Source organism: Anopheles nili, chromosome 2, assembly GCF_943737925.1.
Source record: "Anopheles nili chromosome 2, idAnoNiliSN_F5_01, whole genome shotgun sequence".
Classification (NCBI taxonomy): domain Eukaryota; kingdom Metazoa; phylum Arthropoda; class Insecta; order Diptera; family Culicidae; genus Anopheles; species Anopheles nili.
The window spans coordinates 71,931,211-71,951,748 of record NC_071291.1 but is presented as its reverse complement, the minus strand read 5'-3'; the positions used below and the strand labels follow the sequence as shown (position 1 = coordinate 71,951,748).

At 42.8% G+C, this 20,538-nt stretch overlaps 1 protein-coding gene across 1 annotated transcript; it reads left to right on the top strand.

Moving 5' to 3' along the window:
* Nucleotides 1-1,224: 1,224 nt before the first annotated feature.
* On the top strand, nt 1,225-17,061 carry LOC128730458 (neuropeptide CCHamide-1 receptor-like). The gene is made up of 8 exons (XM_053823505.1): nt 1,225-1,625; nt 4,976-5,202; nt 5,513-5,616; nt 6,012-6,227; nt 7,958-8,061; nt 10,929-11,066; nt 11,386-11,514; nt 16,968-17,061. Exons 1-8 carry the CDS (start codon nt 1,225-1,227, stop codon nt 17,059-17,061), a joined length of 1,413 nt encoding a protein of 470 aa, XP_053679480.1.
* Nucleotides 17,062-20,538: the final 3,477 nt, after the last annotated feature.

Below are 20,538 nucleotides of genomic sequence, written 5' to 3'. Positions count from 1 at the left end.
AACTACATGGAAGTGTTAAAAAATCTAAAACCATGGTCCATGGTCGGACGAGATTTGCTGTCAACAAATGACGCCTTCTTCGTCTACAATCATCTACGATTCCAGTGTGTCGTCTTTCAACGCATATATCAAAAATCGAAACCATGTGTTCAAGTCGAAAATAGGACTGTGAAAGTTGGTGGACAACTCCTTTACGTCAGCTGATAAATTAACAGTTGCATGCGTTCATGATCAAAAGCTTCGTCCTTTCAGTGACGTTCTGTTCTGTGAACTGTGCGCAAATGTAACTACAGCTGGAGATGACGGACTACAATGTCGAGACGTTTTCTTCGGAATAAGGCGCAAGTAATTAACTTGTGAATTCAAGAATCTTTGTTTTGAAGAATTCATAGAATAGATTCTTTCTCAATCAGTGGTACTGCCGATCTAATTAGACGTTTTCTGGTATAATCCTAAATATGTACGTAGCTCTGCAGCAATCAACAAACACTTTTCTAGTGCATTGTTTAAGAAAGGTTCATCGACGGACATGTTTTACGGATCATTGCATCAGCAACTGAGTAGAGTCCTTTTTTGTGATTCTCTTTTTTTGTTTACATCAACTTACCCAATCAAACAAATCGGCGTGAAATCCCAGCCGGAATCACTCCATCACCGACGAAACAAATGACAAGACTTTTTCGTTGCTACCAACTCATCGATCGGGAGCTTTTATTAAGTCACCTCCCGCGTAGCCTATAATTGAGTAGATGGTGGATCGATGGCAACTAATAACCCCGACACACCGGGAAGCGCACGTTGAGGATTTGGGAGACTGGAAGTCCTTAGCAGCGATTGATTGCGTTGCGTGTTTGGAGGAATTTCATTAGCTTTAAATTTCAATCACAGCAGCGACTCATCTTCTTTCCTTCCTGCAGCAGCAAGCAAGTCATTGCTTGGGTGATAGTCGTTGTGTGCTCTCGGAATGGAAAGAGGAGGAATTAATCGCACACATATTGAATTTCACGTCGGTGCTCCGCCACGTGTCTGTAGATTTCGCCCTTGGGAGCTGGGGATGAGCCAGGCTCATAATGGAGCGTATTAAATTATATTTGCCACCTTTCTGTTTCACGTACCGTTGCAGATCGTAGCTAAGAGGACACCTCCACTTCCGGTTCTAACTTTACACTCCGATGCCCGCTTCCGAGTGACGTCGGACTTCAAACGAGTTGCACCAACTGGAACATGCTTGCATCCGCCATGATGACAATGCTTGACGAGCACTCGGTTGCCAACGGGGCCAACGATTCCAACTCGGAATCCGACGACGCCGAAGTTTTCGGGAGTATCGTGTACGCTGAAGAAACCCACACACCGGCCACTCTCCACGGCCAGCCATTGCCAGCTGGATCAGTTCCGGTAAGCGAGCTAGAGTTTCTCGAGACGCTGCTGAACTCTTCGGCCAGCCCGTGGAATGCATCGTCGGCGTTGGCCACCGAAACGCCCTACACACCGTACGGGTTGCGACCGGAGACATACATTGTGCCGATCCTGTTTGCGGTCATCTTCATCGTCGGCGTGATTGGCAACGGGACGCTTATCATCGTGTTCCTGCGACACCGGGCGATGCGGAACGTTCCGAACACGTGAGTACTCGCTGAGTGCAGCTATATTGCATTGGGGTCATGGACGGGAAGACCGGGAAACTTTGCCCCGATCTTTGAAGTAAGATGGCACTTAAGAAAAGCTACAAAACAACAAGACGCAACAAATCCAATATCCGTTGGCACCAATATCAAAATCGATTAGTTATCTTTCCTTTCGCCTTTGGGGGGAAATGGCATCGGGAAATGTCATTTTCTCGTTTGCGAAATTTATCCTTTGAGAATAAACAGTTTGGATCAGTTGATAAATTGCTTTTGCGGCCGGTTGCGACATCGATTAATCTGATCATGATGTTAATTAACACTTCGTAACCAAGGTTGTTGTGTGATGTTGTTCTTTTGGTTTTAACTCTATCGAAAACACCAGCAGTTTTAGAGTATACCGTAAATAAATGAACGAAGAAAAATAGATAATATAGTCTTTTTTAAGGGTTTACACTTTCCTGCCGAAGCAACCACGAATGGACGATGATTTCTTTGTAAAAACCTTGTTCAAAGTTCATAAACTTCAAAGTCACTCTGTAGGCTTGACTGGTTATTATCTATAAAAGCAACTTCATCACAACTTATAAAAACGTGCTTTACTATCAATTTTACACTTGGAATGTTACTTGCAATTGCCAATGACATCCAGTGGGTACTGTTTTCGCTTTCTTGTTCACCAGTGAAAGATCCACCGTTCCCGGAAAGCAGCTCTAACCCGACAGAGCAGCTATTTTGAGTTTCACCCGATGTAATGGCGGCTCCCGGAATGGGGCCCTACCGTGCCAGAATTAATTAGAAGCGTTTCTTCCCGCAGGGCGATTGTTGGATAGTTTCCAAAAAACCTCCCGCAGGCACTGCTACTGGCAAGGCGTGTTTTACATTGAGCACCCTTAAGAGCCTTTTAGGTTTACACGCTTCACGCGAACGGTCAGCACGGGTTGGATGGTGATGGTGGATGTAACGGGAAGCAGAATGCGAGAACTTTGTTTTAAGTTGAACGTAAAATAGTGTCGGGCAGGTTCATAATGGAGCGAGCTGCGCAAAAAGCTTAAGCAGTAAGTCCAATGTAATTGAATGTAGTGAGAGATGGGAGATTCACAGGGCATCCTGAAATACCGAGAAAAACAGATATCTTTTTGTGGAAGCAGCCCAAGGATATCTATTTTATAATGATGAACTAGAATGTAGTCGAAAGCACTTCGGGAAAATTTTTTTTATTCCAATAATTTGAGATTATTAAATGCTTCTATACATGCCTACTAGACTGGGAATGGTGCAGTTAGCTGTTTACTAAATGTATAATTTAAACCAAAGTAGGATAAACTAATTAAAGCCCCTCCAATAAATCTTTCAAAATTGGTATAAATTTACCCACAGTGAAAATGAACTGAGAAATTATACCTCACACGGCTTATTTCAAATTGAGAATCTTTGTACTACACCTACAGCTGCCTTGTAAAGCAGGAGATGCATTCTTCTGCCCTCTTGAAAGTTGTTACGCAAAAAAAACAACGACACGTTAAACTTTCTGACAGGCCAATGAAGCCTATAAATATCAACTTTGCTGCTGCGGTTGATATTACTACCAGAAAGCGTTTTTTCACGCACCATATTGCGTTCTCTTGCTCCGACAATAGGATGAGACAACGAAATGGTTCCGTCGTGAATAATGGCGAAATCTGGGCAGTGGCTCTGGGGATGAGATTCGCGTTGTTTCTGTGGAGCCACCCATAAATCAACCGTCTCCACGACATCTCTCTCAAATATAGCCATGTTAGCTGTGGAAGGCATTCCCGAAGCAGAGCTATCCATAGGGAACAGCCGTTCAAGAAGGTCGAGGCCACATGAGATCGATGGTCAAACGATTGGAAAGATGGGAGAGGGCAGATGGCTTTTTCAGAGTCACACTTACTTATGTTGTAATAAAAAACTTTTTTGAATAGAAAGGTCAGTTAAAGTGATGGAGTTCTTCTACTCGTTTAACAGGATCTTTTCACGCGTTCTTCCGTGTGTTACTAAAAAGGCCATATGTTTGGATTTTTAATCTTTATGTTGCCTCAATTAAGTAGTGTCAGGCTAATCGTAGAAACTAAAAATAATGGTTTTCTTAGCTGTATTTTCTTCTGCTATGGATGGCCAACCACTTACTGCAAAATGGTGAAAAAAAAGGATCAACGACAAAAACGTTTCAGTTATGCAATCCAAAGCAGAGCACTGAAGCAACACAGAGAGCATCCCGGTAAACCGGTAGCCGCAATCAGGATTAATGTGTTGTGGTTTTAGCCGCTCGGAGATGGTCTCGCTTTGCGCCCTCCTCCTCGTGGCGTTTCGAATAAACAAGCACGATAAATGCAATTTACGGTGTCTTCGGGGCGTACTGCCCTATCCGTTGCCATATCCACCTGTTTTTCATTGACGATCCTCTCCTTCGGGTCCTTTTTATTGGCTTTTTCAGTCCAATCGCTGTCGTTCTCGGACTTGGTAGTTGGTTTTTTCCCTGCTCCATTGCTGCAGCTGAGTGATACGATAACAAACAAAACCACGGAGTGAAATGGTAAAACATTTATCCATTTAGCCGGCACGGCGCCATACGATCGAGGTGCGGAGCCAATGAGCGTGAAGCCGATGATGCTTGCAGGGTTTTTTTTTCTTCGAACTCATGCATTTTCTGCATCCAAACTAACCACGTTCCTTTGCAGTGTACTTCGTAGCGTAAGCTTATGTTAACGTCATATATCAAAAAGCTCGATGCGTAAAGTACGTTTTATAAGCTCTTTAAATTTATAAAAAGTATTGAGATCATGATTCAGTGTGGGATAAAACACAGTTGAAATCTTGGGGTTTTCACCCACATTCAATGCCAAAACGGTCCGATGCGTCGTGTTTTAGATTTTATTTATCAATAAATCCATAAGGCTTCTTGCCGCAAGGCTCGTTTGCAAGTTATTTGCACCCTCGTTACCTGCATCTCCCTAACCCAGAAAATCAAACAATTCTGAGTAGCTAGATGTTGCAGCGAACACGTCGTCTGAAGCCATGACGTCGTCTCGTAATTTCATCAATTACCCTCCACGCCAGCTTTCCGTGAGCACGATTGCCAGCGCTAGTTTGTGTTCACCGGTGCCGGATGTTGTAGATAGCGGTATCCGTGACACGTAACTCCGAAGCCAACTATTTGCCATGGTCGCGGTTTGGCTTTGCATTCCTTCTCGCTCCGAGCTCGCATCCGATGAAGTGCAATCCATACGACAATTTCCATTCGCTCCATTCGAGCCGACGGTTGTATTAAATTAATTAACAACTCTTCTTCTTCGCTTCTTGTCGACTATTTTTTTTTTTGCTCATAGCTACATCCTATCACTGGCACTTGCGGACCTGTTGCTGATTGTCACGACCGTACCGTTCACGTCCATCATATACACGCTCGATTCCTGGCCGTGGGGCAGCCTGCTCTGCACGTCGTCCGAGTTCATCAAGGACGTGTCGATCGGGGTGTCCGTGTTCACCCTCGTTGCTCTTTCCGGTGATCGGTTTTTCGCTATCGTCGACCCGCTCCGGAAGTTTCACGCCCACGGTAGGACTCGCTGGAAAGTGTGTGTGTGTGTGTCTGTGTTTCTGTTCAATTTTTTCTCAGCTTATGTTTGCAATAACTTCTCCTCTTTCAATTAAACGTAGAATGATGAATATGGTTTCTCTCAAGCCCCTTCGCTGCCTGCTTTTTGGTTTTTCGTTTCGAAATTTCGTTCGATATTTTTTCCACGCACTCTTTCCATTCCATCTGCCTGCTGGTGCAAATCATTTCATCATCCTTTTTCCGTACACGTACACACGTTTGTTGCACGCCACACACGTACACACACTCATTGCAGTAGATCCTTTTCTAGGTGGTGGACGGCGAGCCACACGCATGACCATCACGACGGCTGTTCTGATTTGGCTGCTAGCCATCGCTTTTGCCGTACCGGCCATCATTGGATCGCATATCAAGGTATGTTACCCGAAACGGTCATGTGTTCCCTAAAATATCATTTTTTTCAATATTATACGTTATGTTGTAGCTGTACAGTGAGTAAAAGTTTTCAAATAAGTAAAACTTTTGAACAAATAATCACAGATTAAAAAAACGTATCATAATCAAACCATTTATCTTAATATAAAACACTTTGATATAGTTAAAATCGATCATTTCATACGTCAGCGTAGCTCTTTCACTATTAGTGTTAAATGCCATCTAAATTGAATTCGATTGATTGAAATACAACAAAACCAAGCACATATGATAAAAATATGGAGCTATTTCGTTATCCAGACGCATAAATTAGCTTTTTAGCCTGACGTATACGCTCATATTTATTCTTGTTGCCGTAACAAAATACCCCGCAGACTGTCATCGTCAACAAGGACGTGTCGTTCTACTTCTGCTATCCATTTCCGGAAGAATGGGGACCTCAGTACGCCCGAGGGATGGTCCTGGGCAAGTTCCTCGTGTACTACGCCGTGCCGCTGTTCATAATTGGCATCTTCTACGCACTGATCGCACGTCACCTCATCCACAGCGCCAACCACGTACCGGGCGAGATGCAGGGAACGGTGCGCCAGGTGAGTGCTGTGAGGGTTTCCCGGTACAATTTCCATTGTTCCGTTCTTTATGGTCGATGGATTGCATTTCGTTTGTGGCATAAAAAAGAATGTTTTTATTTATATCATAGTTTTATCCTGTTGTGCTTCGTTATGCTAACGTTCACAATAGAACGAGATATTGGATAAAGCATTAAAATGTGCAGTATTGTAATGATAACCAGCCGGTCTTTGTCAGCCGTTTTGATAGCATTATCATTCTAGAATGCAATAAAACAATACACCAGATGTTCTTTTAACGATATCATTGGTAACTTGACGGAATTGCATTAGACCGGCAGCAATGAATTGAAAACTTTCTATCTTAAAAGATTTCAGTTCACTCTGGCTCGAAGTAAAATAATATTTTACAAAGTGACATCCAAGATGCTGTCGAGAGAAGTTCGCATGGGCTATGATTATGCCAAGTTTCCTTTCCATTACTGCTGCTGTTATTGTTCACTTCTCAGAATCAATGAGAGAAACTTGCTGTGACCACCGTTGGTTGCGTTTTGCAGCACGTATAATCTTTTTTCGCAATCAACGCAACAAAGGGTCATGGTAGAAAAGCTGAGCATAGGATAAGTTAATCTCATTGCCATCCCATAATGAGATGCAAGCAATATTTTCCAACCAGTTCTGAAGTTGCATGATTTGCTGCAAGTTTTCATGATATACACAGTAAACCTGGAAAGATAATATTTATGCTTGGTTGAGTATAGTTAGTTTTCGTAAGTTTTTCATTATTGGCAGCATTATAAGCAATACTTTCGAGCGTTGAAGCATGATTTCAAAACTCTAAAAAATTTGTAAATAACTCTCAAAAATCAAAATGAAAATACCCTCGTTTCAATTGATATTGTGTTCATTTCTGAAATTCCAATTTAACAGGTCAGAATCGATTTGTTCCAAACAATAAATTATAAACAAAAACTTTCAAGTGACTGCACGAAACTCCACGTAAAAGTCTTTCTGTGCACAGCGCGAGGTGCTTTTAACTCAGGGTGTATTGACCGGTTTTAGTTTTTTTAAATTACACATTAAACTATAAAACGCTATTCACTACTGTTTAATGGGTGTGTTACTGATTAAGCACTGTACCCAATTGCACTCAAGCGTGGAAAGTGGCGTGGAAATTGATTGTCGGTTGGATACAACGAGGAAATCTCGTGAATAGAAAACCGAGACTATTCAAGGGTGTGAGAACCGGGAATGGGTACTTGAAACACATAAAATATGCCCCCAGTAACAGGAAAAGCTTTTAACGTAATCTGGTGTAGATTATGAATCGATAAATCCTGAACTTCTGGATTTGGCTCGTTAAGCAGTTTTTTTTATTGGTGATAAACCGATCCGAACCGTTTTTATTTACCACTGCAAAAAAAAGTGAACAAAATTACGCATACAGATAAGTATTTTTAAGCTACCAAAAAATATATTCTACAAATACGTCATGAAGTTGATGTTTGTCTTACCACAGCCTACGTAGTTCCGACTCAAAATTTTCTCCGTAAGAAAAGTTACCCACGACATGTAAACTAATCATAAAGAAAAACAAACCAAAAGTGTACTGATGTCATTCGTTTACTTCGTGTTTTTTTTTTGCTGTTTCATTTTATGATCCATCTCGCTCATGTCACTTTGGGATCGTAAAAATCGCCCACAACCGCGCCTACTCGATGGACTTCACATGGACCATCGTCCGCCCACAGGTTAAAGCTCGTCGGAAAGTAGCCATCACCGTGCTGGCGTTCGTAGTCATATTCGGCATCTGTTTCCTTCCGTCCCACCTGTTTATGCTGTGGTTCTACTATAAGTAAGTATTCTGAAGCATGTTTTTTTTCTTTTCCTCTTAAATAAGATACAGCTCTGTTACATTGATTTCCAACGCGAACGTTGAAGATCATGCTTTTGCCTTCATCTGTAGGCTTACCTCGGCAACATGTCTGCTGTTTGGAACGTAATGCCGTAACATCTGCTGGAAATGTCTCGCGTGCACAATCTTATCCTAAGAATCCATTTGTTCGGTTTCTCTCTTCAACATCCGTTGGAATGTTTCGGCTGGATCTCTTCCCCGAAATCGATCGAAACACTCTTCTCACGCATCCTCGAGCACTTTTCCGGAGCAGTGTTTCGAACTGTTCATGCAACACGATGCATAAAGCATGTGCTCGAAGTTTTCGCTAGTTCGTCACATGGATTATTCATACGATAATTATACCACCAGCACACGAACAATTGTTTTCACTGTGTTCAACGACAGATGTTGACACAAGCACAGAATTTTACGTGCTCGGAAGAGCATCCATCGGCGAGTGAACTTCGTGTTACATACTTTGTCACGAAAAGAATCTGTTTGTAGACATCATGCTGTTCCGCTAAACCGCTTAAAGTTTACCGCAACGCACGCTGGGAACACTTTCAAACCAACATTGCACTGCATATCCTTATTGTGCCATTATTCACGTCAAAATTTCAACCTTCTCTGTTCCGCTGCGAACCACGCTGTAGTTTGCCGAGTACTAGTTTGGACCGTTGTAATTGCAAAGCTCATTTGCGTTACAATAAACATGGCTCGGGAGGTCGGCTGAGCTGTTGACGGGGCTTGGAGTTGGTGGAGTAAAAACCACAAAACACCCAAAATGCCATGTCTTCGTTACGAGTCGGGGAAGGTGGTTTGAAAAATGAACGTTCTTGTACGTCGCCCGTCACACCGGGTCATGGTTTACAACGCCGGCTTGCTTTGTTTTTAATGAACTTTCACGCTTGAGCGTAATCAGATAGGAAGTGTTTCTCAACGAGTTGTGTGCAACTTTTCGGCTTTCGCTCGGTGAGTTGAGGGATGATGTGGCGGATAAAGTAAGGCGTGGCTTTAGCACCGTTTTTTGCGAGCAGCCACCAACCGAACGAACAACTGCAGTATTCCAAGCATGTTGATGCTTTTTGTATATGAAAATAGTTGTGGATTGTTATCCTTAACAACAGCCAGCCAAGTTTGGTTTAATTATGCATGAGATTATTGTTTTACAGCAGATTGAGCTCAAAATAAAGTTCAACAATAATCCAAATCTGTTACTTACTTAGCAAACTTTTTTTTATAAATCACCATCTTAATTACGTTTCATCCTGCTACTTCGAAAGGATGCACAAAAGCTCCCCATTTATGACTCACGTATGGTCGATTGACAGGACATTTTTCCCTTCTCTTAGAAAGAGCCTGCAAATTATGATGGGTTAAGGGTTGGTCGATGATTTGCGAATTTATGTCGGACTAGGCATTACTTCCTCAAAAAAAAACCAAACCATCATCCCTCAACGATCCACTCGGACGTCCTTTCAGCAATGAAATTTCCTTAACGTCTCGCATCCTCCGCGGTCTCTCTGCATAAAAATGAAAAGTAATGGAAAATAAGAAAATGAAAGAAAACGACTTGGCGCTTTCGCGGCGCTTCGCTAAGAATACGCATTTAATGATTGCCGGAGTGGTATCTGAAGCGTGGTTGAAGTATGTAATGTTGGGAGCATGGGCAAAGCAGGAAGTGTTCTTGTAACTTATAACCTACAAGCGGTTAATCACCGCGTGTAGCAATTTAGGTGATGATTGTTGGCAAGGTGTATAATAATTTATTACAACAAGACATTCCTTAGTGAAATTTCATCTCTTTGTTTTTCTTAGAAATGTTTTGTTACCGTCGTTACACCCATGTCGCGATAATACGCATGTAAAAGAGCGTTTTGTTTCCTTCTCTGCCATCCTCCATTGTGTTAGTAGTTCTTTTGGATGTTCATCCATACCATAGGAGGAGTGGCGCACGAAACAAATTCTGCCAAAATTTATCAAACTGAATGAAACCGATTAATCATGTGATGCATAAATGAATTCATTGTTTGGTAATGGTACGCTGTAAGCTCCTCTTTTTTCTTCAACGCGAAGGCTGCTGAGAACGTTTTAATTTTCGTTACAAATGTTACCAACATCCCTAATTAAATTGAGCAAATCATCGTGCACAATCCCAGCTAATGTAGCATAATTGGCTACATTTGTGCTCATGGAAAGCAGCCCTCCCATTCATCAAAGTCTTTCCCTTAGAAATTGGGTTTTAGGAAGTGGTAGTGTGAAAGTATCTAGCAACGCCTTTATGTAAGCAAACATTCGAGTATAACCAAGCGAAACGATTTGAAATGAATAAAAAAAGGGTTTCTAAGGACTAAAGGAAACGCTCATTCAAAGGGGACGGTTCTCGCTCACCAGGTGTTCTATGGATAGTGGCCTCCCGATCACGTTTCTTTCATGCGGGACCTTTTCTAGACCTGCTCACCCCACAAGATAAATCATATCCACATACAGGGACCGATGTTTTGGGATTCGAAATCAGAACGAATACTAAAAGCACACCCTTCGTTCGCCATTTCTTTCACATTTCCTTTCACTTGTCTGATAAAAGAAACTGCCCAATGAAGAAGGTGAATCTTACGGTGAAGAACCTTCGCCTATCGAGATAAAAGGTTCCTGTAGAAGAACACAACACAACAAAAGGAAGCAATTATCTGCAACATAATTTAAAGCACTAATATTTCAACATAATTTCAACATAATGTTTGAAATCCCAGTTTTCTTTATTTTTAATCATCCAATTATCTTTCGATTTTCCTTCTTTCTTCTTTCTCATTCGACTTCGATAGCCCCAACTTCAACGAGGACTACAACGGCTTCTGGCACGCGCTGCGAATAGTGGGTTTCTGCCTTTCGTTCGCAAACAGCTGCGCCAACCCGATGGCCCTATATTGTGTCAGCGGCGCCTTCCGGAAACACTTCAACCGGTACGCATCCGAGATTTTTCAGGAAATCCTGCTGATCATGCCGGGAAATATTTATTTTTTGTATAAATTTCTCCCAAAAACGATTTAGTACATACTACATCCCATCAGCCTTTGATTTAATGAGGGTTAAGCTCAGGGTGAAGTTATTCGGTCGTACTTTTCACCTTCGCCTTCCGGCAGACAGGAAAAGGTTCACTGAGAAATCCATCTCCCAGCCACTCGTCGCTAATCGAGAGGGTTCCCGTTTGTTTCAGCTATTTTCTCTCGTACTATAAGATTCTTTTTTTGTTTATTTCTACACTCCACACTCCGGAAAAAGGTATCTATTGTGCGACGGACCGTCCAGCAGTCGACGCCGGAATGGAGACAATCTGGCACCGAGAGACACGTCACTTACCAGCACCATGTCCCGGCGTTACACCAGCAAAAGAATGCAGTCCCTCCGGATGTAAGTATACGGATTAGTTGTAGAGGGAGATTCAGTTGTGTGTGGCCGGAAAATAGAGTATTTTCCCCGGCATTGCAAGCCTATTGCAACTTTGCTTACAGGTTGAATTATTTGTAAAAGTAAATAAGGGACAACATTCTCCAACAGTACATGTTATGCGAAAGATTCCGATGGTATTTACCATTCAGACATTGATCAAACCATAGTTTTTTTTTAATACCGTTTGATACCAATCATTTCTTTACAGCATTTTCAGGGCCAACAAATATTTTCTACCAATAATCATGGATTTTGGCCTCACTCATTGAATGCAAAAAGGAATCAGCAGTTAATCACCAAGGTTTGCAAACGGATTGAAGATTATTCATACCCTCCGATAATCGGACGGGTAAAGAAGATTGTTTGTTTAGGCTCTTTCCGATTGGCGGTAAATCTACCCCCGGAAAAGCTGTATCCATCTGAACAGATGATTCGTAGTGGATGAAATAAGTCGTTCTTAAAACACTGCTCGTTTCCCAAAGCCGGTTCGTTTGCAAACAAAAAGCCTTATTATGATGTCCAAACACATGCTGGGAATCATACCCCAGCACGACGAAAGCGGACGGCATGAAAAGTAAGAGCCCAGCAGCAAAAAGATCGTGAAACACCAGGCGCCTCCATTTGTGTTTCGCAGGACAAATGAGGCAGTCAAAAGCGCTTTCTCCTTGGAGGTGCCCTCGAGTCGAAGTAATATAATACCCCGAGCGTGATGAGATCTGTGTAAGAAATTATGATGAATGGGTCTCGGACCGCTCGAATGGCGTGCGCAGGAAGGACACGCGTCTCAAAACGACCAACGTGATGCCATTACTATCCAGCGGGTGGGCACAATATAATCTGTCTGCCGTGGCTGATGTATCACTGTTTTGCAACACCAGGCCTACACCAGAATGATTTTAAGAGGTGTCCTGTATGCACACACAATCGCCCGGTAGGAGATTTCACATGCGCCGGCTAATGAAGCCGTTGGAAAGCAAGCCGAAAATCAATCCAAATCCAACCGTCACCATTAATTTTGGTTAGAAGAAAGCCTCGCTTTGGATGATGCGGCGAGGTGGCTATGGTACTAATCCTTAATGGTATCTGTCAATTTTGTGCGCTTTTTCTTGGCAGCAATGGTTCTATGTTCTTTTCTTTTTTCGTTTTGCTCGTTTGTGACGAAGGGAATATCATCTGAGCCAGCACCACGCTGTGTCCTTTCGTTGTCGCATGAATATAATTCATTACACGAGACGCGCTACATCTTGCATCGCTTTGGGCATGAAGGGTGGTTTGGTTGCTTTTCTTTTTTTCATTTGGACAAGTTTCCCCATTGCTGAAGGTCATGACTGACTGGCCGTGAACGTGACCAACCGCACGAAACTCAGGCAAAGGCGGAAAAACCAACTATCAATTTTATCACCATGCTGCCAGTCTCGGCAACGCTTTTCCTCACCATTTTCCGTAGTGGAGATTTTCCGAAACAGAAAATCCTCACGGTGCAGCCGGATGGGGACAAACTTTTCTCGTTAATTTATAAGATTTTTTTTGTATCCCGTCTCGTTCGTTTATGTTGCATATTTGTTTAGTCGTGAAATCGATAAACCAGCTTGATGGGTGTGCATTTACCGACATTTAGGAAAAATCCTCCCTTTCCATGTAAGAAAACTGCCTGCTTAAGAGCATTGAGCATCTGAGTGCTTTTTGTGGGGAAATGGCGCGAATTGCAACACACGATGCGTGCCATGATTAATGTTGATTTTCCGCTGACGTAATCTTCCCTAGGGGAGAAGAATAAAAACTAATACAACCGAGGCGTCATGCGGGAATGTGTGAATCTCAAAACGGTATCGATTCGCTTCGGGAAATTGGGGAGGGAAAAATCACCATCACATCAGCTGTTACGCCCCGCACGAAAGGCCAATCTGTCGACGTCCATCACCCGCGGGCGAGAACATGCCGTGGCTTATTGGTTGTTCCAAAAATAGCATCCATCTTTGTTTTGTGTGTCAGTGGCGTTTGTTTTTTGCTGAAGCATAAAATTATTCGATTTTCGGCAATCGAGCGTGGAATTGTGTCTCGTATAATTTTCCATTTCGCGTTTTTGCCCCCATTGATGGGGTTTCTATTGTAGCCAGAATCAAATACCGCTGCCGCTAGCATTTCCATACAAATTTGTCACGTGACTGGAGGAAGTTTTCGTGCCTGATTTGATTTTATTTCCATCCATTGTTTCACCAATCGTTGGCGACCACTTCCTTCGAGCCCATTGTGAGATGGCGTTTATTTTCTATGCTTTCGTCACATGGATTCGAGCCGGGACATTTTGAACGAGAGTCGGGAACTTTTCTGTACACTGTTCCGTTTAAATTGCCTTAGTTAATTTGTTCAATCTTTTTTCGCGATCTCGCAACTCACGAATCCTTCCCTCCCAGGCAACAGACGTGACAATATGGCAGCTAATTGTAGCCGAACTTTGAACAAAGCATGATCTGGCGAAGCTTTTCAATCAAAGGACCCTTTCCGACGGTTGTTCGATGCTCACGTTGCCAACATCGTTTGCCGGTAGACAATTAGGCGAGATTTATTTTTAAATTGGCGCTAGAAGACATGTTTAACGAGGTTTTTTGCTCCTTTCAGATACATTTTTCTGACGAATTTTTCAAAGTATGATACTCTCAAGACTAGAGACTCCTACTTCCACGCGTTTAGGAAGACAGGGGAGCTTTTGAATAAATGTTCCGGCATTTTGCGTTGGTATATTAATTTGCGCTTCATTCAATTTCATATGGGTTTTGTCTTAGCTCATTTGGCTCAGCTGCTTCCAAACACCATAAGGCAGTTAGGCTATTCCTGCTATTTTCCAACCATTACCCGCCGAGGGAGAAAAGCCCGTCCTCTGATGTTTTCCCATATGGTGCCACCATGGTTCAAACAAGCAAATGCGAGAGATTTCATTCAGATAGAATGGCATAGACCATCCCCCGACGGTGATGGTGCCCGAACGAACGTGTCTCAAGAGGGTGCTCGTGAAAGCTTTCGTGAATGCTAAAAACTGATGCTTACGATGACTCGCAATGGCAGCAAATAGATCAATTGACAAACCAGCACAATTAGAAATGAGTACGTTTTTAAGTTTTTCGCGGAATCTCGCTAGCGGCTCCGAGAGTGTTCTGCAATTTAATTCTACGTCAACTACGAGATGATGTAACTTGTATGCTGAAAGCTTATGCTTGATCATAAAGTTTTTTTAATCAAGCATTAGATACCGCTAACGAAAATGGATTGATTTTTTTCTTCAAGGTAAATCAGGGCTTTGGTAGAAAAGCTTTTGAATTAACTGTTTTCGACTTCCACTTTATTTTATGGAAATATTTTTTTTTTCAAATATATAAAGAAGGATTTCGTAGCATTGTTCCCGTCAGTTTAATGTCAAAACAGCACTCATTTCACCAAAGGAACACAAATTCTGAGGTCTACTGGCATAAGGAATCGCTCACATAACCTCAACATTCATCAAATGTTCGAAAAATTACTATTCTGTCAGTGACTGTCAAAATTATTTGGCCCGTAGAAACAACGAGGGTGCGTTCGCTCAATGGCCCGATGCCAAGGTAAACCAAATTAGACCACAACCGCAACTGGCACCATCTAGCATTCCACACGGATCATCCACGGACGACGGAGTTCGGAGGCGTTCCGCCCTTCAATTAAAGTTCCTTCGCGTAGCCATTGCAACGTCGAGAAACTACCTCCGCAGGCACGTGACTGCCTGCTCTCACGTCCACCAGCATGGACAGCGAGGTTTACCGGGTTGATAAGCTGTCAAGCTTCCCATCAAATGTGAACTAAACCCCATCTTATCGGGGATTACTTCCCGCCACAGGTGGATTACAGGGATAGCATGCCGTCGTAGCACGGTCGTGCTCGTTGGGTTCACTCGGAGCTCAACCTTCCACCGACGGTTACTAGGTCGCAGGAAAATCTTGGATCAAACGGTTTCACTCAGCGTGCGGCATTGTAAAGCCGACTCAGCATCCGTTATAGGTATTGTAAAGGAGATTTATTGAAACGCGACATTTTCTGCAAACGAACAGACAAAAGAAGTTTTATATCACGCTTGTTACCATGAAAATCCCCCTTTTTCATAACTGGCAATAATTGATCAACAATTGACTAAACAGTAAACCACGTGCGCAGCTTCCAAAGCGATGCCGGAAATAAAATGACACACCACTTTCAGCCTACCAGCAACCGGACGTAACCCCTTGCTTTGATGGCTCCTTAAAGCGGCTAATCTCTTTGCTTGATTAAATTCCCTGAATGGTGACGTTAATCCACGACTAATGCGTTCATTTAGCAGGCCTTTTATTTGTCCAACCAAAAAAAAAAGCGTCATTGGAGTATGCCCGGAAATGCATTACGGCGGTACAAAAAGCATGGCCGAAATAAGAGGACATTTTGATGGGGATCTAAGGAAGCATTTGCGAAAAAGAGTAAGAGGGAGTTCGAGTAATAGAGAGAGCTAGACAGAGAGCACTTTGCCTACGCAAAGTAGGGCAAGACAGATCGAAGCGTGCGGTGAAATCATCGTGAACATCGATGGGAGTTTAATGTGGCGCACGGTGCACGCAATGAGCGCAAAAATGGCTCGGTAATGAGCTGGAAGGATGATGGCAAGCCTGGTGGTTCGTGGGATGGCTTTAACCGGCAGACACCGATTCGGGTGAATCGATATTTAACGATGCTTGAAATGACTCCCGAGTTTCCTCTTTCCGGAGTGGCTTCCTGCCAACGGTTGATCGATTTAATCGAGCACAAATTGCCCATAATTACTTGCGTGCGAAATGGCCTCGGCTAAAACAATGGCGCGTTGGGCTCGAGCAATAAAAGAGCGATCAATTGCGATTCGGTTGTAGCCGAGCCATTGGCTTTTGCCAAGGTGGCGTTCCTTCCGGTTCCGGTTGGGACCGCGTGAAGCAGGTTTATGGAGTTGAAAGACGAGCTGTACAGGAAAATTCAATTTTAATGTCTTCATTTATTTTGCAGGGCTTTATCGGTAACAAATGTGTAGCACATAATTATATTTTACAAATGGAAGATAAACGTGCTAATAGATTATACTGTTACTAGTGGTCGAATTAGTAATCACAGTTTTATTTATTCGAGCAAAAATTGTAGACTGGCTAATTTCGGCGTTTTTGTACACTTCTCGTAGGGCCTTTAAAGCACTCCTAATCGTTAAAAGAAGATTAATGACTGACAGAACACCATCTTTAGAAATAAATCGAAAGGTGTCTGGTATCATTATCGATTACCTTGGGGAACCGTTCGGTAATTGAGGACGTCTGGGTGTTTAGTACCGATCGGCGATAGCTCTTTTTTGAAACTCTTTTTCCTAACTAATCCCTTACCTTCGCAATTCCATCCGGTAGCAATATCCAGGAGACGACGATCGTAATGATACCGAACGGCAGCTCAAAGACCGACGGCTCAGCGCTCGAGAAGGAAATGGTATGCTTGTCGTAACAGCGACGGCACCATCCGGCAGGCACCGGAAACCGATCCACCAAAGGAGTATCGAGGCTGGCGACGACCCACGAGCTGGACGACAGAGTTGAAGACTCCGGTCCGGATCGGCGACCGTCGAAGGGAGCTACAACCTGCGACCGGAAGTCCTCAACCGTCGGCTTTCGGTTGCCACCGGGTCGCTCTACCGTTCGACCCCGTACGTCGGCAACCAGCGAAGTGAGCAAGGTTTGATTTACGACGTCCGGCTTCTAGCCGCGTGCATTTGTTCGCACAAAAAATGCGAGTAACCCCGGGAGGACGAAAACGATGCGCGTAAGTAAGATTGTGGCGAGAAGGCGAATGGATAAGTGCACGTGAAGGTTAAGTCGCAAGGGAAACATTTATTTAAAGTAAAGATCGTACAATGTGTTGGCAAAGTTGGATTTACTTCAAGAAGGGAGATTAAGCAGAATTTCACACGCAAGCGAAACTCCAAGCTAAACTCTTTAAAATTAAATCAGCGTTTATATTGTTTTAAAATTACGTTTGAAGAATAACTTTACAGACAAGTGGTAAAACTTATTTGTCGTAACCACAACTTGTGTCTCAAACGTTACTTTGGTTGGCCTCAACTAGAGTTAACTTGATGTGCCTAGGCGCTGCGTGACTCCGTGAATAGACGTACATTCAAATACCAATGACACTGACTAAGAATGTGTATAGCAATCCGTGACCGCTCGATGTGGCGAATTTGATCAACCACTCGAGAGCCACTCTGGCACAAACATTATGTATGCAGCTGACACATAGTCACCGGAGAATGCATTATATCACAGGATATTGCAGTGGTGTATTCAATAAATTCTTGGAAGGGACATTACCCACGGATTCGGGGCGCTTCTGGCGTAATTTGCGTCACATTGTACACGGAATCTATCTACAATCAAGCGCTCGGGACGAAATTGCAATACGGAACTAATTAAGCTCGTGGTTTTAGCCACAAGGTCCTTGTGGAAGTATAGATAGTATCATTCCTTGGGATAGATATGGCATGCGTTTAAATCAATTACAAAACATCCCAAACCCTGGTCTCTTGTTTATGACATTTCATTAAAAACCGACGATGTATAATTACATGATCCTGAGTTTCCAAATTAGTTTTTTCTATACTTATCCTGCTCCAGATTTTTTTGTGATTTTTATTTTGACGCTTCATATACGTTTGTTATGTGAACACGCATTATCAACGATCACCCACGCAAATAAAAGTACAAGGGCAACGACCGAGTAGAGCCGGCTTTCCGAAAAAGCGGCACTTGTCTAGCAGAGATCAAACATCGTTGACCAAAAATCGGTGGGTCGCTTTAAACACTCTTTTTCACTCCAAAAGTTCACACCGAGCGGACGCAGAAAATAAAACCGATGTCCTTCCGGGAAGGTTTCGATGAGCTCGGGTATGCTAAACGGTCGACTAGTTACTAACCTTTGTCAAGCTAGTCTAGCTTTCAAGGGTCGCGATTACACTTATGGCATCCGGAACAGAAAAGTTCATGATTGAAGCATTGTTAAGTGATGGCAAACATTGGAGAAGCTTTACATAAATGTGCTTGTATGTTTTATTCAACTAATAGCCTTTTGTTGGTAGCCGATGGTTACGCCACCAGCCATCCTGAGGACTGTCCTCACTTTAGTGCCGTACATCGGTGGAAATTGAGGCTCTCTGGATGTTGAGCATTACATTTATGAATTTTACTCCCACAATGAACTTCCTTCTGAGAAGCATATTTAAAACTTCCTTGCCAAGCGTCTAAAAAAAGCCTTTGTTAAGCAACGACCTTTTGCTCGATTCACAACGACGTAAACGCTAAACATCATAATTAGTCGACGACAATCGTCCTTGGATAGCCCGGAGATTAGCGACGGTGGCCATTAGCAAACCAGCAGACCAGCGGAGAAAAAATGCCAATGGAAAAACAGACTGAATCCGAGTACGGAACGAAATGTAAACCTCGACCAAACACCCTTATCTCTAATTGCTTCGTGGCAAAAAAAAATAAATGTGTTAAAAAGACGGTGCTCTCACCAGCGACATGAAAGGTTGAGCTGGCATAACAAATTACCGAAGCCAAGCGCGAACGTAAGTTCTGGTACACTTTTGCAGTGGAACCGTTGCGACAGAACTGTGACCACAAGCGAAAGAAAGAAAAATGCGCGTCGTCTAGATAACTCCAAAGTAGACCAGTTTTATCTCTAGCCGGCTTAAGATTCGAGAAACAATTACGACACCAGTGGCCGACAGACGCTTAAAAAGGTGAGCTGGAATAGAAAAACTAGGAATCTTTTTTCCAAGTTTCCAACTTTACGGTCAAGGAGTATTCTATTCAATTCAAAGATGTGACAGCTTGCTTAAGTAAACCTCGTAATATGGTTATTAGTTAATTGTTGCTGTAAATATCTACTAATACTGTGAAATAAGCACTTTTTGAAACAATTATGGTTATTTTCAGTTTGATCAAATATGCTATGTATATTGATCTTGATTAAAAATCATGTAAAGTTTTTTTTTTTAAATTGTTAGAGTAGCTTCTATAGTTCCTTACTACTACAGTTCCTCGCCTGAAAACCCTATGTTATCGTTCATCATCAAGCGGCGCCTTAGCAATTTGCCTTTGAAGCAGTATCTTTCCATCGCCTGCAGCGATGTTAATTCACAGTTCACTTAATGCCACGGAAGTTAGCTTGCATGCAAATGAAGTTATCTTTCCAACGATAGTCCTTAAAGCAGCAGCCATTACGGCACGCGAAGCATACGATGTATGAGTTTGTACTGCGGCATGGCGAGTTAGAAAAAGGGCATCCTTAGACAATGTCACTCATGTTGCGTACATTTAGGCGTACAACGAAGAAACATCGGCAGAACGCTGTGTAGCCTCCAGGACATACAGCGTAATCCTTTCGCATTGTTTTAGGCCGAAAGAGTATTCAGTTATGCCAGTCATGCGTAGCAAAAGCTTCCAATGGACAATGTTTGGATTTGATTTTTTGTCAATTTGTACAAAAATACTCTAACATGCTCCCATTATTTTCCGACAATGACGACAACGGCGACGACGACTGACGTATAATACCCACATGAATATACATTAATTTGCTATTGGAACACACTAAGCTGAAAAGGATATGAGGGACCAAATTATGCCATGTTTTATTGAAATTTAATTGAGACAATTTGATCCGGGGTCTTCAAGAAGCACGTGTTTGTTCGAACAAACATTTCTCTCTAAACACAGCTAGCCACAAGGACGAAACGAAATTTGCAGACCATTCACTGCTTCGTCCTGATGGTCCATGGGGTCGTGAAGCTAAAAATGGCTTGTGCGAGTGTATAGAAACGCTGCACGCCACACTTGAAACGTGGGCTGGTTTTGCGAAAAGCCTCGAGCCTCAATGCCAAGCTGGAGATGAGCAACGTGGATGATGGGGACGATGCCATCA